At 37.4% G+C, this 25773-nt stretch overlaps 1 protein-coding gene and 1 long non-coding RNA gene across 2 annotated transcripts; one reads left to right on the forward strand and one right to left on the reverse strand.

Moving 5' to 3' along the window:
- On the forward strand, positions 861-7033 carry LOC109848133. The gene is made up of 2 exons (XR_002248705.1): positions 861-1287; positions 1778-7033. It is a non-coding gene; the product is annotated as an uncharacterized LOC109848133 (long non-coding RNA).
- LOC109848132 (protein DETOXIFICATION 18-like) lies at positions 17663-22234 on the reverse strand. The gene is made up of 9 exons (XM_020417486.1): positions 21725-22234; positions 20931-21108; positions 20495-20867; positions 20247-20333; positions 20096-20152; positions 19762-20000; positions 19418-19536; positions 18267-18359; positions 17663-18196 (listed from the first exon to the last, which is right to left on the reverse strand). Exons 1-9 carry the CDS (start codon positions 21986-21988, stop codon positions 18161-18163), a joined length of 1446 nt encoding a protein of 481 aa, XP_020273075.1. The 5' UTR covers positions 21989-22234; the 3' UTR covers positions 17663-18160.

Consider the following 25773-nt stretch of genomic DNA (forward strand, 5'->3'; position numbering starts at 1 on the left):
GGCGAAAACGGTCACCTTTGGTGACCGTTTTCGTCGGGCATGGCCAGGTATTTTGCCTACAACGGTCACCAAGGGTGACCATTATGGGTGTGCCGAGCAGCCTGGGCTCGGGCCCGGGCCTCAGGGCTTTTTGGACAGGGCTAATAATAGTACAATGACTTCACATCTCTCATTTCATATTTTACATGCAATAAATAAAAGAAAGAAGTTTGGTTTTTCTCTTTCTCACAGTGGTTTATTTGTTCATTTATTTAAGAGAGAAAAAAGATAGATTCAAAATTGGGACTTAGATTTGACATTTAGGTTTTTCTAGATTTTAGTGGGGAAATTTCCCAAGGACCCAAAATATGGGACCAATAGAGGGGGATATGTGAGGTGTCACCCTCCTATTGCATAATGAGCTGGCCATAATTAATTAGGACAAATTTTCATAACCAGCCTATTTTGAATTTTATTCCCAAAAACAGACCCATTTCAAACATAATTTCAAAAACAGATCTAGTTGGCTGAAACTGGGTCGGTTTTTGAAAAAAAAAGTTCCTAAATTTTACGGGAGTTAAAGTCCCGTGAAGTTTTTTATATAACAAAACTTCACGGGACTTCAACTCCTGTGAAGTTTGGGATTTTTTTTCCAAAAACCGACCCAATTTCTGTCCAACTAGGTCGGTTTTTGAAATTAAGTTTGAAACGAGTTTTTTTTTGGGAATTTTTTGACAAACAGGTTGGATTTGAAAATTTATCCTAATTAATGATGATCAGCTCATTATGCAATAAGAGGGGGACACATCACATGTCCTCCTGTTGACAGGTCCGGTTCTGAGGGAGTGCGAGGTGATCGACTGCATAGGGCCCCCTAAAATTGGGGGCCCCCAAAAACCCTAAACCCAACCCTTTTGATAAAACCCCGAAAATCAGCTCCTCTCTTGAGTCTCCTCAAGCTCCGATCTCCATCTCGATCTCTCCAAAAAAACCCTAACCCTAACCCTAGATTTCACCCAATCACCGGCCTCTCCTCCTCCTCGTTCGGACCCAAACCGATCTCGATCCACGCCGCCTTCTCCCAAATTTCGACCTCCAACCCGAACCCCAGCCCGAATCCGAGCCTGATATTGAGCTGGAAACTGAGAACAAGGCTTGGCTGGAATCGGATCTGAAAGCCGATAAGGGGGAGCTTGATGTCGTCGAGGTGTCGAAGTTGAAGGGCACGGAGGCTCGCCGGTGGTTTGCGAGGCGGCTTATGTTGCTGGAGTGGATGATTGATGCTCCTCCTAACCTTGATTCTGATTGGTGACTTTCTAAAACCCTTGCCCCTTGGTTCTTTCAAAAAAATTGATTTTTCACTCTGTTGATTCTTTAAAAATTGGTACTTTGGCTTTAAATTGGAGCAAATGAGCCCTTAACTGTGCACACTCAGTTTTTCAACGGTAAATCGTCGAAAAGCTCGAAAACAGTTCATAATTAAATTCAATTCGTTAAAAGTAAGGTTCATAACTAATAAGTTTGGATCGGTAAAAGGGGGAAAGAATGTTAGCTTTTTGGCAGTTTTCCCTTTCCAAAAACCGGAACCAACCGGGGCCTAAGTTAAGACAAAGTTAAGTTTTTGGGTTATTTGCACTTTAATGCCACCAAAGTTTTGCCCTTTTACCTTTGATGCGCTGAAGTTCTATTATTCACGATTTGATACCCTGAATTACAAAAGAGTTCATGTTAATTTTCAAGTATATCAAAAGAAAAAGCTGAATGAGAAACAATTTTCCTACCAATTTTATTTTTAAAGCTTCGGAAATGAGGAACAAAGTTAGGGCATAGTATCAACATCGTTTTGGAAGATGGTCGTTTGGCTCAAGCACCAACAAGGAGTAAGCAACAAATTGCCAAGCCTGCAAGTCTAATGCCCAATAGACGTGGACTGAAGAATCCTTCCGCTCGAAATATTCAATCGCAGACCCAAGCGGAGGTATGTTTCAACAAACTGAGAAGTATTTTAGTTTAGATTTTTACACATTGTTTGGAGCCACTTGTCTAGTGTCTACCCATCTTTCTTAATTTCTATTGGAAACAGAGTCCTGACAGGATTTAAGTATCTTACTGGCTTGTTTCATTTATGTGGAAATGTTAATACCTGAATTACAAACAAGGATTATTAACACAGCATAGTGATTGTTTATACATGTTGCTTTAGCTGAGCTTTCTCATTTACATTGTATTACAGAAGATATCTCATATTTCTATGTTGGTCATTCTTAATTTGGATAAATTACTTCTTAATGTCTGATCAATAACATTTTGTTCCCTAGCATTTTAGGAATTCAAATTGGAATTTATTGATATTTTGTATATAGAGAAGGGCCTTGTGTTTACTTTTCGCACAGGGCCCCTAAAATCTCAGAACCGGCCCTGCCTGTTGGTCCCATATTTTGGGTCCCTGTAACAAAGCTCGGGACATGACTAATCTTAATGGGCTTTAATAATTTAAATCATTTAATAATACAATATAGGCATATAGTGTTTTCATGTTTCATCTTCCGCTATTAGTTTTAAAGTATTATCTTTAAATTATTGTCATTCCGATAAGGAAAAGCTAATAGTTCATATAAGGTTATAAGAAGAAAGGACCCAAAAATAAAAAATAAAAGGAGATAGAGAGAGAAAATGGGAAAAAAGGATTGCATGAGATGTCAACAAATTTGTATCTTCAAAAATAAAATAAAATAAACACACACACATCACTATTTTTTTACCGTAACCATTAATTATATAGTCGGCGATTATGATCCATTATAAATCCAACACTTATCATATCCTAAGAATTATAATTATTCTTGATTTGCACTCGAAGAAAAATCTTATCTACATAATACAAAATCAATGATTAAGATATTACAGTGTTTCCGCTATTATGTTTTTTTTAGTGAAGGGTCTAAATCCAATGAGAACTTGAGCCGCATGAAAAGTCATCATCATTGTTTGTGAGTTTATGGACTTACAAACAAAAGCATAATCCTGAGCAATTCAAATGAAAACTGGAAAGACTAGATCAGATGAATACACAAGAATTATAGTGCTTAATAATTAGAAATTAAGGATACATAATGATCTTTTGAACCAAGGCCCAAAGTCCCAATCACTAGGCCAGTTGAACAATAGAAGTGTTGCTTAGCTGGTTCTGAGCCAAGGTTTCAGGGGGAAAAGGCTTACTAGGAAAATAATGTGCTTGTTAGGCTAAATATTAGAAGCCCCGTTAAATTTGGATGATAAACCCCTCGTAACTTTTAAAATATTTGAAAAACCCTTTGAGTTTATGGGTTACTAGAAAACCCACTTTAGCTTTAAAACTTTAATAATAAACCCCTTAAAATTGTGAACAATAATTTTCACTGAGAAAAATATCCTTTATAATTTTGTTCAAACACCAAAATCCAATTTAGTCCATTTTGGACGAATAGTGATCGTGAGCATAACGATCACTTGAACATGCTTTATTATATATAGGAAAATGTTAGGAATTTTATGGAGATTAATATGCGGAATTAAACACTAAATAAATAATGGCACCAATAAAAATACCACACGCAAGCAAACACCAAGATTTAACGTAATTCGACAAATCGTGCCTATGTCTATGGGGCAATCCAGTGAGTAATATTTCACTATCAGTCGAGAGTATAATCCCTCAAAGTTACACCCGAACTTGAGGGTCGAATCACAAAGAAAAAATACGTTACCTCTAGGACCCTAAAATCCGTCTCACCACAAATTTCTAACTCTTGTGGAGAAATTGACACCGTACCCTCGACGACGTCGTTGTTCTGAAGACAATGACTTTTGAATCACTGTAAACGGACAACCGAGCTATTCAGAATCTTAACTTTTTTCTCTCTCTCCCCCCTCTCTCTCTCTTCGAAATCCACACAGCGCTCGATAAACTCTCGTGTAACTGTAGCTACAGGAAAACTGATCTCAGGGTGATGCTCTTCCCGTGCCCAATTCCTTTAATAAAGAAAATTTATCCCTAGGTCCTCCTTTCCTATTCAAATTATGAATAGGTCCATATTAATCATTTTCTTAGTAGGATTCAAGAAATTTGGTCTAGTCCTTGTGGGCCCCAATTAGGCTGGAGCCACAACAATCTCTCCCTTCAGCCCAACGAGGTGGATGTCAATGCCGGCCAATCACCGACATAACTCGGTCTTCTCTCTGGAAACGATCTTCGTTAAAAAATCTGCTTGATTTTTATCCGTGTGAATCTTCTGAAGCTTCAGCTCCTCTTTCTCAATAGTTTCTCTAAGCCAATGATATCTCACATCAATATGTTTTGTCTTGGAATAGAATGTAGAATTCTTGCTCAAATCAAGAGCACTTTGACTATCATTGAAAACTTGATAATTGTCATGCTGCAAGTCTAACTCCTGCAAAAATCTTCTCAACCAAACCATCTCCTTATCGGCTTCTGCAACTGCAATATACTTCGCCTCTGCTGTAGATAAAGTAACACACTTCTGTAACCTGAACTACCAAGATACATCTCCCCTTGCAAAAGTGAACAACCAACATAAGGTAGATTTTCTGTGATCGAGATCATCTGTCATATCTACATCTGCAAAACCATATCATATTGCCTTCGAATGTCAAAAACTCAAACATAATCTCGAACTGTCTTTCAAACATTTTAAGATCCACTTTACACATTCACAATGAACTTTTCCTGGATTAGAAGGAAATCTGCTCATAACTCAAACTGCATGAGCTATATCTGGTCGAGTGCAAACCATGACATACATCAAACTCTCTACAGCTGAAAAGTAAGGAATATTCACCATCTCACTCTTTCCTCATCTGTAGTCAGGGCAAAACTTATTGGCTAAGCTTTAAATGACCTGCAAGAGGAGTACTGACTGACTTGACATCTTTTATATATGTTGAATCTATCAAGCAATCCATTCGTTGGGTGATCCATTGCTCTCACGCGTTCAACATATTTCTCTTGTGATAACCACAACTTTCTGGCTTTCCTGTCACGAGCAATATTCATACCAAGAATCCGCTGTGCCGATCCTAAATCCTTCATGTCAAAGGATTTAAATAACTCCTTCTTCAGCGCAATGATCATCTGACTGTCCTAACCAACAATCAACATATCATCCACATAAACCAAAAGGATAATGAAGCTAGAATCTAAAAGTCTCCTGAAATACACACACGAATCTGTAACTGTCCTCTGATAGCCATGACTCAACATGAAAGAATCAAATTTCTTGTACCATTGCTTGGGTGCGTGCTTCAAGCCAGTCTGAAACAGTGAGCAAATTAAGAGCAAGATTAATTGGTTAACCTAGAACTTATTACGATAAACTTTGATGTAATAAGAAAGATGTCAACCATTATTGAGGTTTGAGAGTTAGGTTACATACCTTCTAGCTGGCTGGATCTAGATACGATACAAATACAAGGGTGGTTGGTAAGGAGATTCCATAGTGCATATATGTCAAAATCGACTATGGATACTGATCAATTGAAATAACAACATATAAAGATAAAATGTAGAGATGAGGATAACATATAAGATTAGAAAAATATATATATCATGCTAGACAAAAACCTACTTAAATGTAACAAAATTTCTCAAATCAGAGTCCAAGCACATTTTTGACATATAAAAAAAAACTATGGTGGATCACAAAAATGGATCTCACATCCACTAATCTAAGGTGAAAATGAACGAATATTGAAATTGTTCAATCAATACATAATCTGATTATTTGGACACGGGTTAAGATACTCACTTACATTCATAATATCTGTATCTGTATCCCATCAGAACGAGAGTATTCTACATACAACATTATACTAATTCAGAATACGTGTATGTATAAATTGTACAAATTCTCCTTTTCCCTTAGGAGCTCTATAGCTTTTTGAGTGATCATGTTACAATTAAGATCTGGTACTACTACTTGAGAGATGAACATTCTAATGCAACAAAGAAGAAGGTCCTCAAACATTTCTCAAAGTAACATATGAGAAACAAGGGAAGCATGCCCTTCATATCAAATGTACCCAAAAATCTTCCACTTAGAAACTGTTTACATACAAAAATTTACCCCAATTCAACTAGTAAGATACAAATACAAGGGTGGTTGGTAAGGAGATTACATTGTGCATATATGTCAAAATCGACTATGGATACTGATCAATTGAAATAACAACATATAAAGATAAATGTAGAGATGAGGATAACATATAAGATTAGAAAAATATATATATCATGCTAGACAAAAACCTACTTAAATGTAACAAAATTTCTCAAATCAGAGTCCAAGCACATTTTTGACATATAAAAAAAAACTATGGTGGATCACAAAAATGGATCTCACATCCACTAATCTAAGGTGAAAATGAACGAATATTGAAATTGTTCAATCAATACATAATCTGATTATTTGGACACGGGTTGAGATACTCACTTACATTCATAATATCCGTATCTGTATCCCATTGGAACGAGAGTATTCTACATACAACATTATACTAATTCATAATACTTGTATGTATAAATTGTACAAATTCTCTTTTTTCCTTAGGAGCTCTATAGCTTTTTGAGTGATCATGTTACAATTAAGATCTGGTACTACTACTTGAGAGATGAACCTTCTAATGCAACAAAGAAGAAGGTCCTCAAACATTTCTCAAAGTAACATATGAAAAACAAGGGAAGCATGCCCTTCATATCAAATGTACCCAAAAATCTTCCACTTAGATACTGTTTACATACAAAAATTTACCACGTGCATTGCACGTGCAATTCAACTAGTAAGATACAAATACAAGGGTGGTTGGTAAGGAGATTACATTGTGCATATATGTCAAAATCGACTATGGATACTGATCAATTGAAATAACAACATATAAAGATAAAATGTAGAGATGAGGACAACATATAAGATTAGAAAAATATATATATCATGCTAGACAAAAACCTACTTAAATGTAACAAAATTTCTCAAATCAGAGTCCAAGCACATTTTTGACATATAAAAAAAAACTATGGTGGATCACAAAAATGGATCTCACATCCACTAATCTAAGGTGAAAATGAACGAATATTGAAATTGTTCAATCAATACATAATCTGATTATTTGGACACGGGTTGAGATACTCACTTACATTCATAATATCCGTATCTATATCCCATCGGAACGAGAGTATTCTACATACAACATTATACTAATTCAGAATACTTGTATGTATAAATTGTACAAATTCTCCTTTTCCCTTAGGAGCTCTATAGCTTTTTGAGTGATCATGTTACAATTAAGATCTGGTACTTGAGAGATGAACATTCTAATGCAACAAAGAAGAAGGTCCTCAAACATTTCTCAAAGTAACATATGCGAAACAAGGGAAGCATGCCCTTCATATCAAATGTACCCAAAAATCTTCCACTTAGATACTGTTTACATACAAAAATTTACCACGTGCATTGCACGTGCAATTCAACTAGTAAGATACAAATACAAGGGTGGTTGGTAAGGAGATTACATTGTGCATATATGTCAAAATCAACTATGGATACTGATCAATTGAAATAACAACATATAAAGATAAAATGTAGAGATGAGAATAACATATAAGATTAGAAAAATATATATATCATGCTAGACAAAAACCTACTTAAATGTAACAAAATTTCTCAAATCAAAGTCCAAGCACATTTTTGACATATCAAAAAAAAAAAAAAACTATGGTGGATCACAAAAATGGATCTCACATCCACTAATCTAAGGTGAAAATTACTACAAGAAATTACATCTTTAACGAAGGGATTTCCCTTCGTTAAAGAGCTGAAAACCTTCGTTATTATATGCTAACGACGGGGAAAAATCCCTTCATCACCCGTCGTTGAAGCCCTCTTCGATAAAGGGTCACGAAGGGATATACTACCCGTCGTTGTAGAGTCTATAACGACGGAACATATTACCGTCATTAATATTTACGACGGTAATTATCACCGTCGTTACCATCAGTAACGGGGATATTTTTCCGTCGTTACCATTAGTGACTTGATATTTTCCCGTCGTTACCATTAGTTACGGGGATATTTTCCCGTCGTTACCATTAGTTACGGGGATATTTTCCCATCGTTAAAGACTAATTAATGATGGTTGGATACCATCGTAAAAGTCCTCATAATGGGCAATTAGTAACCCATCAACGACTGTGCTTTCCCTTCGTTGATGAACAAAATACGGTTTATAAAATCGTCATTGTAGACTACAAATTTCTAATTTACATTAATAATAAATTTTTCATTCATAGGCAACTATTATTCACAACAAAAATATATTAAAAATACCCAATAATGAATAAGAGGTAAAATAAAAATTCTATTTATTAATGACATCAATAAATAAAATTTCACCATCCTCAAATATTCAATACTAATAATAAGAGTTAATATCCTAATTGTTCCAAAGAAAATTACATGAAACTATCTAAAACAAATTAAAATAAAAGTTTGGGGAAGACACATTCTTTCATCTCTAATCATCGTCAAAAGAAGACTCGAGTTACCCCCTCCTAATCTTGCATGGATAGCCTAAAAAATTTAAAAAAATCACATAATTAAGAAATATCAATTAAGCAAATATTATCTTATTAAGTAAAAATCACATTTTTTAGTGCAAGTAGTCAATCATAAAAGTATATAAGAGATTTTATAAAAAATAATTACCTAGTCCTGCACACGTTCTCGAGTTTGAGGAGTCAATGAAGGTGATTGCCTAAAAAAAAGTTCTTGCATAGCTTTCACTTGTGACTCCAACTCAGACATTCTTTGTTGTTGTTGCTCCTGCTCATCTAAGCATTGTTGAAGCATCTGGTTCTTTCTCTTTTCTTCTATAACCCGTGCTTCCAGATCAGATCGACTAAGGAGCGGTCCTCTCAAATCTTTCAAAGTAGTCCCGCCACCAAATAGGCAACTATCATAGAAAACATTCATATTATTCTCAACATGACACTGAGATTTACAACACAAATATATTAAAAATACCCAATAATGAATAAAAGGGAAAACAAAAACTCCATTCATTAATAACATCAATAAATAAAATTCCACCATCCTTAAATATTCAATACTAATGACAAGAGTTAATAACCCAATTGTTCCAAAGAAAAATACGTGAAACTATCTAAATCAAATTAAAATAAAAGTCTGGGAAAGACACATCCTTTCATCTCTAATCATTGTCAAAAAGAAGACTCGAGCTCCCCCTCTCCTAATCTTGGATAGCCTAAAAAATAAAAAAAAATCACATAATTAAGAAATATCAATTAAGCAAATATTATCTTATTAAGTAAAAATCGTATTTTCTCTAGTGCAAGTAGTCATTTATAAAATTATATAAGAGATTTTACAAAATAATTACTTACCCTGCACATGTTCTCGAGTTTGAGGAGTCAATGAAGTATTAGATTGTTGCCTAAAAAAAGTTCATGCATAGCTTTCACTTGTGACTCTAAGTCAAACATCATTTGTTGTTGTTGATGTTGTTGTTGCTCCTGCTCATCTAAGCGTTGTTGAAGCATCTAGTTCTTTCTCTTTTCTTCTATAACACGTGTTTCCAGATCAGATCAACTAGGGAGCGGTCCTCACAAATCTTTTAAAGTAGTCCCGTCACCAAATACAGTGATGTGACCATGAGATTGCTTATCTCAATGTCTGAAAGTGAAAGGTTTGCTTGTTTGACTTGAACGATTTCTATAAAAATTAAATTCATATGTTAGTACTATATAATGCATTATTATCAAACTTAAATATATATTCTACTTACATATTTATCTTGATCCCTAATATCTAGTGTTTTATTAGCTTTCTTTCGGGTTTCATGGAACACTTTCGCATTATTATCAAACTTAAATTTATGATTATATCTCCAAGGACTTGTGAGGGTAAAGTGAAAAAAGTCTTGGAAATGTGGAAGCATTAATCCACAAGGATTTTATAAATTACACAGAAAATAAGCATCAAGAATAAGTAAAGTATTGGGAGGTAAAAGAAACGCTGCTTCCTTTTTTGAAAGGTAACTTGAGAGCCGTCAACTTATTCCGGTCATTAATTCTCTTCTTTAATTAAATAATTGTCAAGTTAAGAAACCTACTATAAGGTTATTGAAATGGGAGAAAACAGAGAAGACTGAAAATATAAACCTAAGTATTCTTTGTCCATAGGAGACACTCAGTTCCCCATTGAAAAACTCACCAAGAATATAAACCTAAGTATTCTTTGTCCATAGGAGACACTCAGTTCCCCATTGAAAAACTCACCAACACATGCTTAATTCCATGCATCCACATTATGATAGGATCATGTCAAAAAAATAAACACACTAAATATTCACAAACAAGGAGGATCGAAGTTTCAGCCCTCTAAGCAAAGTAAATGGCAATAGAATATAAGAACTAAAATACAAAGATTTAGCGTGAAATATTAATACACTATCATAGTGAATCAATAATACGCTAATGTTGATCCAACAGATGCCAATATAGGATATAAGCCTATGAACAAATCCAGAAATAGGTCTGAGAATAGGTATGCGACATTCTATTGTTGTTATTGTTGTGATGACACGAAGCATAAAGATGACAAGGAAACATAATAGATATACAACTTGTTAGAGTCATCAATTACGAATATGCACTATAAGTAAAGTATGAGTAAGAACAGTAAGTACACTTACGCTTCGCGGATTTAATTAAAATAAATTGATCTTTCATTCAAAACAAAACTAATGTAGCTATTCTCTGAGAAACAAGGTTCACTTTTTAGATGGAGGACAAAAAGTTTTGAACCCAAACTAAGATCTATAATCCTCAAGTCTAAATTTTAGGCATACCTAAAGCAGTTTCAAGTAAATAATCTAATAACTTTGGGCATAAGCATCACAACCAAGAGTCAACATCTCTTACACAAACTTTGATAGTGTTGCAAGAGCACAAAACCTGGGGAGACTTAATTTATGATAACTCATCTGTTTTAATCCAAGACCAAACTCATTTCACTGCAACTGATGACCTGCTGGCTAATGTATATAAAGGTTACAATTAAGGAGGATAATTTCTTTCATTTTCACTTTACAATGTGGAAGTTTAGGATGGTACAATATTTTCAAATGGAGTTCTAACCATAAGGAACTACAAAATAAAATAATGAAGATGACAATATGTAAATATAGTATAATCATGAATAAATCATTACAAACATCAATTATGGATGAATATATATTTGAATTAAACATTTTTACAATGTAATATTATTTGCAATAAATGAGAAACTTATGGAAGCTAAACAATGGCATTAAAATAATAGTGATAAAATTGAAACAAAACAATACAAATTTCAGCAGTAAATTGAAAAGGAGTTAGTACCTGACCAGTAGTTCCTTTGCCAGTTTTAAACTCCAAAGGCATAATTTTCTTCTATGAATCACCATGACTTGAACTCGTTATTATGCGAAGAGATGCATCAATCATTCCTTTCAATCCATATCTTGGTGCCCATGCCATTTCCTCAATATCTATAACCTGAATTTCCCAATGCATATGTTGCAATTATGAACTTTACATGTTTGAAACATTTAAGGATACAGATAAGGGAAACAACTAAAGGGTAGGCTGTTCATACTTTTTTTGGAATATGGGCATGTCCAATGTGCATAGCTAATCAATCAAAATAATTAGGGTGTAGGATTATCTGTAGAAAGTGTAGTTAGTTCTCATTTTCCTTTGTGAATTAATTCTGATGTGTTTGCAATTTCTAGTAGGGTACGGATCATTAGGATACCGATATATAATTTTACATAATTAGGGCAAATCATCAAGAAATAATTTGGTGTGTATGCAATTCAAATCACTCATAGAGGTCACCTGATTTTGGCAACAGACGATCGGACAGTGGATAGATTTGGTCGTCGATGAGCTTGAAGGGAAACTGAGTTTGAACAGGAGAACGATTCGGAGAGAGGACGGCTGAGGATGATGGAGGAGAACATGGAGAAGGGGGGACCGCCGGAGGAGGACGAGAATTTCGCCGGCTGAGGATGACGAAGAACAGAAGGGAGGAAATTTTTCTAACTAGGGTTTAGCTACGATAAGAGGGACGGAGAGATATCGGGTAATTGGGTTTTATTATGCTTTTTATATTATTTTTATTAATTTATTAGTCTTGTTATGATTAGGATTTATCATAAATGAAGGTAATACACCCCCTTCGTGTTTGAGGAGGTCTAATAACAACGATATTAGGATCAAATCAACGAAGGGACTAGAAAACCGTTATCCCATCTCATGTCATTCCTTTAATATTTGTGATAACTCGATGAAGGTTTTAAAAACCGTCGTTATTTTATACAGATTAATGACGATCAAATGGTCCCTTCACAAATTTTGGTCATTAAAGACCTGATTTCTTGTAGAACGAATATTGAAATTGTTCAATCAATACATAATCTGATTATTTGGACACGAGTTGAGATACTCACTTACATTCATAATATCCGTATCTGTATCCCATCGGAACGAGAGTATTCTACATACAACATTATACTAATTCAGAATACTTGTATGTATAAATTGTACAAATTCTCCTTTTCCCTTAGGAGCTCTATAGCTTTTTGAGTGATCATGTTACAATTAAGATCTGGTACTACTACTTGAGAGATGAACATTCTAATGCAACAAAGAAGAAGGTCCTCAAACATTTCTCAAAGTAACATATGAGAAACAAGGGAAGCATGCCCTTCATATCAAATGTACCCAAAAATCTTCCACTTAGATACTGTCTATGTTAGGGTTTTTTGATAAGAAGGGAAAGCGGTAGAGAGAAAAACGATAGTTTGGTGAGAACTTCTCAACTCAAATTTTCATTCTACTACCCCATATTACATACTACAATGCAAATAGATGGCCCATAGGCCCAAAAGCAATTTGGGTCACAATATAACAATCTCCACCTTGAGACAAATTGCGCCCAAACAAGCTATAAGCATAAAACTAACCCAAACAAAAACATACATAAAAACACAACTAGCATAAAGTAGCAACAAACAAAGACAACTAGCAACAAACTAGAAACAAAGCACCACCGAACTTGAGCAAAACTTAAACTTTGCAATTGGAAGAGACTTAGTGAGCATATCGGCGGGATTTGATTCGATACCAATCTTCTTCACGACAACCTTCCCTTCCGTGATCACATCTCGAACAAAATGATACCGAATGTCGATGTGCTTGGTCCTCTCATGGTACATGCGATCCTTCGTCAAATGAACGGCACTTTGGTTATCACAATATATCGCAATAGGACCCTCAAATGAAGACATCTCTCCAACAAAAGCCTTGAGCCAAATAGCCTCCTTAATAGCCTCGGTAATTGCCATATACTCGGCTTCGGTGCTTGAGAGTGCAACGGTTGATTGAAGTTGAGACTTCCAACTAATTGCACATCCTCCAAAAGTAAACACATAACCGGTCAAAGACCGTCTCTTATCAAGATCACCCGCAAAATCCGCATCCACATAACCCGTTAGATTATCATTGTTCCTTCCAAACTCCAAATGAGCATCAATGGTACCCTTCAAATAGCGGAAAATCCACTTCACCGCTTCCCAATGCCCTTTTCCGGGACAAGAAAGATACCTACTTACCACACTAACGGCTTGAGCTATGTCGGGCCGAGTACACACCATCAAGTACATAAGACTCCCAACCGCACTTGAATATGGAACTTTCTCCATATAGCTCTTCTCATGATCGGATTTCGGGCTCATGTCGGCGCTAAGCTTGAAATGCATCGCAAGAGGAGTAGACACAACCTTTGTCCTTTCCATACCAAATCGGCGTATCACCTTCTCGGCAAAACTCTTTTGTGAAAGAGATAGTTTCCGGTTGGACCGGTCCCTTGTGATCTCCATGCCAAGAATCCTTTTGGCGGCCCCTAAATCTTTCATCTCAAATGCCGAACCAAGTTGCTCCTTCACCTTTCGAATTTCTCCCAAATCGGAGGCCGCAATCAACATATCATCAACATAGAGCAACAAATAGATGAACTCATCACTCACTAGCTTTTTGAAGTAAACACAACTATCATAGCTAGAACGGTGGAAGCCAATACTTACCATGAATGAGTCAAATTTCTTGTACCATTGCCGCGGGGATTGCTTAAGGCCATAAAGGGACTTCTTCAACAAGCAAACATGATCCTCTTTTCCCATGACTTCAAGCAACCCAATCGGTCGCATTCTTCGAGGAGATCGCCTCTTTGTAACAAGATGGCTCGTTTGAATCCAAATCTTCGGCAATGGACAAACAATAAGCATAATCGGAATATCCATATCTTGAAGGTGGCCGGATTTCCCTTCTTGTGCGGTCCCTCGCCAAAGCATATGGTTGATCTTCTTCTTCCTCTTCTTCGATATGAGCATCATCATGATGTGACGTGGCCTCATCACCTTGTTGGACCGGCACTTCAAACTCCACCTTCTTCTCAAATGTCTTGTCCTCCTTGGTAGTTGGCTCGGATGCTCCACCTTGTGTCTTCAACATAGTCGATTCATCAAATGTAACATCCATTGAGATGAGAAACTTGGACAATTTAGGACACCATAATTTGTACCCCTTCACATTCATAGGATACCCAACAAAAACGCACTTCTTCGCCCTTGGCTCCAACTTTCCTTCATTCACATGGATATAAGCGGGACAACCAAACACCCGCAAGTTTGAATAATCGGCCGGCTTACCCGACCACACTTCTTCGGGTGTCTTGCACTCAATCGAAGTGGTAGGAGATCGATTCATCAAGTAGCATGCCGTGCTTATGGCCTCGGCCCAAAACTCCTTACCCAAACCCGCATTGGAAAGCATACACCGAGCTCTTTCAAGTAGTGTCCGATTTGCCCTTTCGGCAACACCATTTTGTTGTGGAGTGTGTACAACCGTCTTATGACGAACAATCCCTTCGGCCTTACAAAAGTTGTCAAACTCACGGTTGCAAAATTCTAAACCATTATCGGTCCTCAACCTTTTCACTTTCCTTCCCGTTTGCTTTTCCATAAGAGACTTCCATTCTTTGAAGTTTTTGAACACTTCACTTTTCTCTTTCAAGAAATAAACCCAAAGCTTCCTTGAGAAATCATCAATAAAAGTGAGCATGTAACGGGAGCCATTTCCTCTAGATGGCACTTGAGAGGGTCCCCAAAGATCCGAATGGATGTAGTCCAATGTTCCCTTGGTCGAATGAATGGCCGTCGAGAAGCTCAATCTCTTTTGCTTGCCAAGTACACAATGTTCACAAAACTCCATATTGCCGGTGCATTGGCCGCACAACAAGCCTCTCCTACTCAAAATGGTCATTCCTCGCTCGCTCATATGCCCCAACCTCATATGCCACAACTTCGTAACATCCGCATCCGAGGTAGGAGCCGCAATAGCCGCCGAGCCCGTGACCGTAGAACCTTGCAAGAAATAGAGAGTTCCAACTCTTCTTGCTCTCATGATTGTGAGAGCCCCTTTTGACACACGAAGAACTCCACCTTCACTTTGGAACTTGCATCCCTTTTCTTCTAAAGAACCCAAAGAAATTAAACTCTTTGTCAAAGCGGGTATGTGTCTCACACCCGTCACTCTTCGGATCTTGCCATCATGAAACTTGATCTTTACCGAACCAATCCCTTCAACCTTGCACAAATTGTTATTTCCCATAAGCACTTTACCATCCGTGGGCTCATAGGTCTCAAACCAATCTCGATTAGGAGTCATGTGTTGTGATGCACCCGTATCCATAACCCAACAATTCTTGTCATCAATGTTGGTATCAACCACACACAAAGTATCCATCGTGTCACAATTGGCCACATTGGCCTCTCCCGAAGAAGCACCTTTATCCGCCTTTTGTTTGTTTTTGAGCTTGAAACAATCGGCTAGAATGTGTCCCTTCTTCTTACAATAATTACATGTGAGATTCTTGTGTCTTGACTTTGAACGGGTCCTTGAATATTTCGGGGTTTTGTCCTTCGACCTACCCCGATCAACAACCAAACCAACGCCTTGAACTCCTTTCTCCAAATTGGTCATCTCATTATCAATATGTAACTTGGCTTGTAGATTGCTCTTCACATCCTCAAGAGTGATTTGATCTCTACTATAGATCATCATGTCTCTAAAAGCCTTATAAGAAGCCGGCAATGAGCACAACAACAATAAAGCTTGGTCCTCATCCTCTACCTTAGCACCAAACTTGTCCAAATCATTTAATAATGATGCAAACTCCGAAATATGATCGTAAATGGATGTACCTTCAACCATACGAAGAGTGTAGAGGCGCAACTTTAACCGCAATCGGTTGGTAAGAGACTTTTTCATGTAGATACTCTCCAATTTCTCCCATAAACCCTTGGCGGTCTTTTCCGAAAGGACCTCTTGTAGTGTTGAATTGCTCAAACACAATTGGATGGTCGAAAGAGCTTTATCATCCATATCAAGCCACTTCTTATCGGTAACGGCTTCAACCAACTTATCTCTACCATATATGGCGCCCTTAATTCCAAGACTGGACAATATGGCGGCCATCCGCACTTGCCAAAGTGCAAAACTCGTCTTCCCATCATACTTCTCAATATCAAATTTTCCAGTCATCTCCATTCACAAATGCCAATTTAACAGCTTCAGATTTAATCAAAAGCACCAAACAACCCCAAGAACGAATCTCTCGTGCAATTTGAATAGTATTGGGCCAAAATGAATAGAATCCCCAATATAAACTCCCCAGAAAAACGAACAGAAGCACGGTTGCAAAATCCCCAATGTATAAGCCAAAGAGTCCAAGTTACCGATGCCAGAGTCGAAGGACCAAAGAGCGGAGGAGGATCCGATGCCGGAGTCGAAGGGCTCAAGCTCGTCGGAGATGAACTCGAGCTGGACGAACTCGGAGTGGAGGGCTTCTCGCGGGATGACGGCGAACCGATGAGGTCGAGCTGCTACTCCGATCTGGACGAACCGAGCTGGACGAAGGATGACGAACTGGGGCTGTCTCGAGCTTGACGACGGCGAACTCGACCTAGGGCGACGAACTCGAACTAGACGAGGGCGACGAACTCGAGCTGGTGCTCGACGGCGACGATGAACGGAGATGGATCTGACGGCGACGGCGGCTCTGATACCAGATTGTTAGGGTTTTTTGATAAGGGAAAGCGGTAGAGAGAAAAATGATAGTTTGGTGAGAACTTCTCAACTCAAATTTTCATTCTACTACCCCATATTACATACTACAATGCAAATAGATGGCCCATAGGCCCAAAAGCAATTTGGGTCACAATATAACAGTCTACATACAAAAATTTACCACGTGCATTGCACGTGCAATTCAACTAGTAAGATACAAATACAAGGGTGGTTGGTAAGGAGATTACATTGTGCTTATATGTCAAAATCAACTATGGATACTGATCAATTGAAATAACAACATATAAAGATAAAATGTAGAGATGAGGATAACATATAAGATTAGAAAAGTATATATATCATGCTAGACAAAAACCTACTTAAATGTAACAAAATTTCTCAAATCAGAGTCCAAGCACATTTTTGACATATCAAAAAAAACTATGGTGGATCACAAAAATGGATCTCACATCCACTAATCTAAGGTGAAAATGAACGAATATTGAAATTGTTCAATCAATACATAATCTGATTATTTGGACACGAGTTGAGATACTCACTTGCATTCATAATATCCGTATCTGTATCCCATCGGAACAAGAGTATTCTACATACAACATACTAATTCAGAATACTTGTATATATAAATTGTACAAAATCTCCTTTTCACTTAGGAGCTCTATAGCTTTTTGAGTGATCATGTTACAATTAAGATCAGGTACTACTACTTGAGAGATGAACATTCTAATGCAACAAAGAAGAAGGTACCCAAACATTTCTCAAAGTAACATATGAGAAACAAGGGAAGCATGCCCTTCATATAAAATGTTCCCAAAAATCTTCCACTTAGAAACTGTTTACATACAAAAATCCCTATGGTTTATCATCTAAGCCAATAATACCTTACGATATATACCACTCTCTGATAATATATAGTTCCAGCTAAACAAGCAGCCGAATTTTTTCATCCTGAGCTACCAAATCCAATTTAGTCCACTTTGAACGGATAGTGATCACGAGGAGAGTTGATTTTTTCATCCTGAGCTACCAAATCCAATTTAGTCCACTTTGAACGGATAGTGATCACGAGGAGAGTTGTTGCTTGACAAAAGAGCCCACAGATTAGACCTAGCCACAATCCCTGCACAAATAGAACAATAAGAGTTTAGATCTCTTCATGCGTATATAAGGGAATCTTCTCCCCAACACAAAATTAATTAAAAAAAAGAAGAATATATTACATTCATGATGAACGTCTAAGCTTAATTCCGTGTCTTTGAAATTTTTACATCATGATGAATGTTATTGTCTTTCTATAATATATATATACACCTATAGCATAGGGGTCTTCTTTCTTTTTCTGTTGAGAGAACGACTGGTGCTATATTTAGTTGCTTGGTAGAAGAAAATTTACCCTTTGTAAGAAGTTGGCAACCTGCTATTGCCCTATAAATAGTTGATCCAAAATTTGTATGCTCAAATGTCATGGACCATTATGTGACATTAAATGAGGAAACTGCTAAACAACATATGTACAATCCCATTATTGTAGAGAGTACATGTGTATCACTGGTAGTTATATATTCTTGTCTCTCATAGTTGGGTGAAAGAGGGACATAGGACATAATATAATGGTAGAGACTGTTGTAGTACATTAATGAGGGCACCAAAAATGACAATATATAACTCCGTGATGCATTACATTAACGAGACACCAAAAAGATGTCAACCATTTGGACTAAAAGATTTACTGATTTGTGCGCTTATCCAACAACTGAAATTAATCCGGTGCATCATTAATGCAATGAACTGGGACCATTGAATATTTTCTCGTGAGGGAGATTGTTAGTTTTCTCTTATAACACAGTTAACCTCTTTCAATACAACATGATGTCCACTCATACGCCATACACAATTACTATGGTAAGACCACACCTTTTAGAAGTATCAAGAATCCTCAAGTCAATATGCTAGAAAGCTTTGCAATTGGCAATGGTTGCATTTAATGCATGAATTATACTATTTTCTGCTCCAAATACGAAATCTATTACCTTACGCAAATTGTATATATGCATATGCGTGTAGCGGTCTTGTGATTTCAATTGATGAAGAAAACATACATACAAATTTAACCCATTTCTTCAGGCTCATGCGCCAACAAACATAGGATTGTTTACATTTAAAATGAAGTTAACATACCTTATCGTAAAACCCGAGCTTAAATCCAAAGAGGAGAGCCACTGGCATGCCGAATAAGTAAAAACATGCTAAATTGGTCCAAGCTGCTAAATGCTGCCAACCACATCCTCTAGACACTCCTACAAAACCATGACATGCTAAATTGGTCCAAGCTGCTAAATGCTGCCAACCACATCCTCTAGACACTCCTACAAAACCATGAAATTTAGGAATATTAACTCCACAAATAAAATTCTAAATTCTAAATTTTCATAGAAACTTTAGTGATCTGAAATTTAGGAATATTAACTCCACAAATAAAATTCTAAATTCTAAATTTTCATAGAAACTTTAGTGATCTTCACCTGATAGAACTCCTTGTGCTGAGTCCAACAGTATAGACACCGAGAGCAAGGGAATCATCGAAGCAAATTCTTTAATGATCATGGCGTTTTTGGTGAAAGATTTGGCCCAAATCTTCTGGCCAAATGCTAGTGAAAGAATAAAAGTGAGAGCGAGAAAGAAAGAGAGCTTCAGCGTGACAGATATGGCGTTCTTAGCCTTCTTGATGTTTCCAGCACCCATCTCATTTGACACTCGAGTGCTGCGACGATAACGAAATCAGAAACTATGTAAGAAGTTTTTTTTGTTAGAGACTAGAGAGTTTGTAATGGAAATAGATGAGGATACGTTTTGTACCTCACTGCTGCACTAAATCCATATGTGATCATGTACGCAACGGCTTCCGTCTGGACACTGTTTTCAAAGCAAAACCTAGCTTTAGAATGCATATGCAGTGGGAAAATACGATAAATTTATTTAAAATCAGGAGAAGGGCAAGTAGGCATACCACATAGCAACAAGTGAAGTACTGTTCTCAGAGTTCGGCATCAATCCAGCCAGCAACACTAGAATCTCGAAAGCACAACATTCCAAACTATGACAACAAGAACAAGATCTAAGTTAGCTAACACATCAAGGAAGATGCTATACAGATAATCTGATGCCCATAAATTTGAGCCAGATAACATAATATCCATAAATTTGAGCCCTGTCAGCATTGAAATAGAGGAAACTAGGGACAAGGAAAGAACTAACCACATCATTAATGCGGAGGATATTGCCAGCTTCAAACTAGGAAGCACATGGTGGAATGATTCCATGGATAATCCTTCCCAAGTGTATCTAAATTTCTCTGAATAATTGACATATATCGCCAACATAAACACTGATATCCACAGTGATATTGAGCTAGCCAATGGTGATCCAATGAAACCGAGGCCCAAGGTATGAACAAATAAATATGTTAATCCCACATCGAAAACAAGGGGGAGTAGAGAGCAAATAACTAGAGGAACCACCAGTGACTGAGTCTGGAGAAATCTCACTAGGCACTGTAGGTAGGCGTAGGCAAATAGTCCAGGTATCAGAAATCTCAAATAGATGGTAGCCATTTTCGCTACACTAGGATCTTGGTGCAGCAAAAGTAATACCGGTAGAAATCTCAAATAGATGGTAGCCATTTTCGCTACACTAGGATCTTGGTGCAGCAAAAGTAATACCGGTTCTGAGAAGTACCACAATATAGATACGATAATTGAAGCGAATGTAGTCAGGATAATCGATGATTGTAAATTTATCCCCAACATTCTGTATTGTTTTGCTCCGTATCCTTGACCACAAAGAGTCTCAAGAGCTCCACTCAAGCCAGCCTGAAACGGTTGAAGAATTAAGAGCAAAAATGGTCATTGAACGTAAAAGAAAAAGCAATTGCCATGCTATAATGTTTGGCTCATATTATACTTAAATGCAAGTGAAAATCGGAAAGATTCAAACATTTGAATGATAACATTTGGAAATATGCAGGTTCAGTTTTCATTACCTTTTGCCCCTTATCAGTGGCATATTGCAAGGGATCAAATTAAATGGAGAAAAGAAAACTATTATGTCGGCATAATAATCATGAATACAGTGTTTTCAATGTCTCTACAATGCCCTGTATCTTTTTTTTTTTCGAACTACAACATATGAATCTTTAGGTCTTCTCAGAGATCTCTACAAATGTGAAATGATATTTGAATAAAACACACCGTATAGAATACGACTCTTGTTGAATATGAATACGTGAATGTAGAAATAAGCCACTCATATTCTGCATCTTTTTTCAAAGCAGGTTACGATAAAAGGCGGGGAATTGCATCACATAATTAACAGCCAGCTTAAAACCTAGTCAGATCATTTATGAATGCGACATGAGTCATACAGAAAGAAAATTACCAAAAACTGTCGTAAATTAGCGAGGGGTGAATTTTTTTTTATTATAATTACCATGAGACTTAACCCAGTAACAGTCCCCCAAGAATTGCCAAGAGTAGCGCCAGCAAGCTCAACATCACCCAGATGACCAGCAAACATAACGGCGACGAGGGTAACAGCATAATACGACATGTTGGTGAGGATCATTGGAACAGAGAACAGCAACTGAGTCCTGGCCTCGTTAACATCTATAACTTTGCTCATAAACCCATTAACTCCTTCGGTTTCGAACCCCACCTTCTCAAAATACACGACAAGAGGAGATGTTGAAGCCATGGCTGGCTTTCTTCTCTCTGAATGCAGAAGGAGGGAAGTTGCAAATGAAAGGGCTTTTTTCCAATGATTATATAATAGGTTGGAAGTTGACGAGTTTGACTGCAAAATTCATATATTTGTTCCAATGAAAGGGTTTTTCCAATGATTAATTGGTGGCAGTTGACGAGTTTGACTGTAAAATTCATATATTTGTTCCAATGAGAGGGTTTTTTTCCAATGATTAATTGGTTGGCAGTGGACAACTGAGACTTTTGTGCTGCACTCTTCAAACAAGGAGGCGTGGATTCCTCTGTATCGAATAGAAACAACTGCGTATCTTCATCCTATTAAAAAAAGGAAAAATTGCTTTGAGGCCCCAAATTCCAAGTTTCAATGTGCCCCAGTCCTTCCTACTTTCACCAATGTGCTGCAGCTTTTCTTTGAAAAAATTATGCTCAGGCCCCCTCCAACTCATGCTAGCTCATGATTTGACGCAAGTCCACCTAAAATCCTAATTTTACCCTTTCTCTTTCTCATGCCTGCTCATGTTAACTATTATAGGTAACATGTTAACCATTACAGTTTACACATTAAGCTCAAGACGAAAATCATTTGCACCTCATTCTTCTCCTCCATTGGCACGTGGGCTGTGTCCAACATCTCCACCAAGCCCCATGTCCGCCTCCGCCCACGCGAAGTTCCTCGGCGTTTGAAATTACCTCGTGTGCTCTTCACTCACCCTCTTCTTCTTCTTTTTCACCCTATAGTTGTGCCCACTTTGTATGGAGCGGGGAAGGATGGCAGAGGCGCTTGGGAAGGTGCTGGTGGCGGAGCGGGAGAGGGAGGCGGAGGCGCTTGGGTAAGAACATAAAATTAAGTGCGCCAATGCAATCACAAACAAACAATATGATTACGGAGTTCGGTCCCCACGACCTACGTCTCCGCTCCTCACCTCGAGGAGATCTCCACTATCACAACCGGGTTTTCTACGTTCACCCGAACAACGTTTACACCTCACAATACAATCACTATGCAATCACACCTCACACACTAAGTGTTGGTCCTAGCCCGTGTCCTCCTCCTCAAGTGCTCGGTTACAACCTCTCCCTAGGCACGTCAACCGACGCCACTCCTCTTGGATTCGACCCCGTCTCTCACCACACACTTCTCTCGGTGTACAAGTGTATTACAAGTGAATCATCACAATTAGGCTCAATACAAAGTGTTTGTTCTCTACAATGAATGAGAACGAATTATAAGCTCACTCTCTAAGTTACACAATCCCACAACCCAATTATACTATGAATGTAAATACAATAAGTTCAATGGTTGTGTGTGTACAAAGAGATAAATAAAATCGATTAAACTAAACTCAATATAAATCTAGCTTATGGAAATAATAATCAAAATAATAAATTGCTAGATGAGTTTAGAAACACTTCTCTAAAGATGACAAGAGAGTGGGAGAAGAGTGAATGCTCAAACACCAAAGGATGATCTCCAATTGCTCTTGTGAAATTTGCTTCACAAACAAAACTCTTAAACACTCTTTTAAACAAACACAAAACACCCTTAAACTTGTTTAAACTATTCTCTTGGTTTGGTTGAAAGAGAACAGCAATAGGGTATTTATACCCATTCTAAATCTCAGCCAAAACCCCTAACAAAAGACAAAAACAGCCCCAGCAAACAGCTCAGGAAATAGCCGTTGTAAAAGCAACGGATCTATTATCGGTCGACCGGAAATTTCGTCGGTCGACCGACGGAGAGCAAAAGCACGAAGAAGCAGTTCTGGACCATCATCGGTCGACCGGTGCGGTCGACCGATGGAGCTCTCGGTCGACCGGATCGGTCGACCGACCAACTCTCTGCTGCATGCTGTCGAAGGAACAAATGAGCGGTCGACCGGATCGGTCGACCGAAAACTGATATGCAGAAAAAACAGGTTTTAGAAGCTGATTTTGAGACTTTAGAAAATATGTTAAAAATAACAAATGAAGTCCAAAAATAATGAAACTTTGGGAAATGTATATAAACAAGAAAACAAACATGTTACAAAAAGAATTTTCCAAATTGCATTTCTCATTTATGAAAAATCAATTATTTTGCAAAATAGTCCAAAACATGAAAATATGAGATACTTGATTTTGATGTTTGAACAATAAACCACTTTGAAAACTTTGTGAAATATTTTTATAGACTAGTAAAACATGTATAAACTGATATTGAAGTCTAGCAAACTAGAACATATTTTCAGCAAATCTGCATATTCTATGCAATGTTTTCAAAAAACACAATAGTAAATATGAATATGTGATTTCATATATTAAGAGATGAAACAAAACCATGCATGTAATATCATATAAACTATATATATACATAGAAAATAAAACTTTATGTGTGTGTATATATATATATAATATAAAATTATAACTATATACTATATATATATATAATACGAGAAATCAATAATGTGTGTGTATAATATTGAGCTTAATGTATTAAACATACATAATATCAATCCTAATAAATTACCATCCAAGCTTGATCTTGATCTTCATTGACTCACCTGTACGCGTTGCGGATGAAGCTAAACTTGATCTTGAACTGAATTGGTAACGATGCTTCACTCCACAATTCCGCAACCTCCTCTTGATATGAATGTGTAGGCTCAATCACATCATCCCCACAACTCGTTGTTTGTCTATAATAAATAAGAAACACAAATACTAGACAACCAACATTAGTGTAAATTATTTGTTAAACATCACAAAAAAGAAGGCCAACAGAGGGAGCTATGAGCGCTTGGAGGAGGCTGCGCGAGGAGGGAACGGCAGAGCGGGGGAGGGAGGGTGGGAGGGAGGTAGGGAGGGAGCGCGAGCGCTTGGAAGGCACCGACGACGAGGGGGGAGGGACCAGCAGGCGCATTGGGGAGGAGTGGGGAAGGGAGGCGGAGCGGGGGAGGGGACAGAGGGGGACCAGAGGAGGAGGGAGATGTAGGGGAGAGGGTAAAATCGGGATTTTGGAAGATAATACATTGGAACTTGGGGGAGGTGAGTTGGAGGGTCTGGACACAATTTTTTTAAAAAACAGGGGCTGCTGCACATTGGTGAAAGTTGGAGGGGCTGGGGCACAATGGAACTTGGAATTTGGGGCATTGAAGCAAATTTTCCTTAAAAAAGAAGTTGCACTCTTGATATTATAAGAAAAACAGATGAAATTGAAAAATGTATACAATTTGTACTTGAAATTGGAAACAGTAGGATATTATGGGACCCCTTTTTAAATTAATTAATCAAAAGCCTTTTTCTTAGTCAAATCACTTATCGGGTCGGATCCAAGGTACAGATCCAAATGTCTTTCTCTAACTAGACATATATATGAGAAAGAGGGAAAATATACGTTTCATATCAAATGTTCCCAAATGTCTTCCACTTGCAAACTGTTTGCATACAAAAAGCTCTACGATTTTTATCAACAATACCGACAAAACCTTAAAATATAAATTTTGTTATACCACTCTCTAATAATATAATGTTCCAGCTAAACGAGCAACCAATTTTGTGTTGGGGAGAAACCCTTATGCCGAGATCCAACCAAATAGCCGAAAGAGATAAACCAACACACTAACAAGAGCACAAACACAATCAACACCAGATTTTACGTGGTTCGGCGAGATGACTACGTCCACGGGGCAAGGAGGGAGGAGTTTTCACTATTAAAAATCAAGAGGAACAAACTAGGGTTACAAATCTCTCATAAACCCTCAACAAATCAACTCTCAATCTCTCCAATTGCTCCTAGAA

Source organism: Asparagus officinalis, chromosome 7 (genome assembly GCF_001876935.1).
Source record: "Asparagus officinalis chromosome 7, Aspof.V1, whole genome shotgun sequence".
Lineage (NCBI taxonomy): Eukaryota > Viridiplantae > Streptophyta > Magnoliopsida > Asparagales > Asparagaceae > Asparagus > Asparagus officinalis.

Excerpts from the sequence above, each read along its gene's own strand:
- LOC109848132 (XM_020417486.1), bottom strand. The coding sequence starts at position 21,988 with ATGGCTTCAACATCTCCTCTTGTCGTGTATTTTGAGAAGGTGGGGTTC. Across the intron at positions 21,109-21,724 it reads TTACTGGGTTAAGTCTCATG|GCTGGCTTGAGTGGAGCTCT; the intron begins GTAATTATAATA and ends CAACCGTTTCAG. Across the intron at positions 20,868-20,930 it reads TTTGCTGCACCAAGATCCTA|ATCCTAGTGTAGCGAAAATG; the intron begins GTGTAGCGAAAA and ends TGCTGCACCAAG.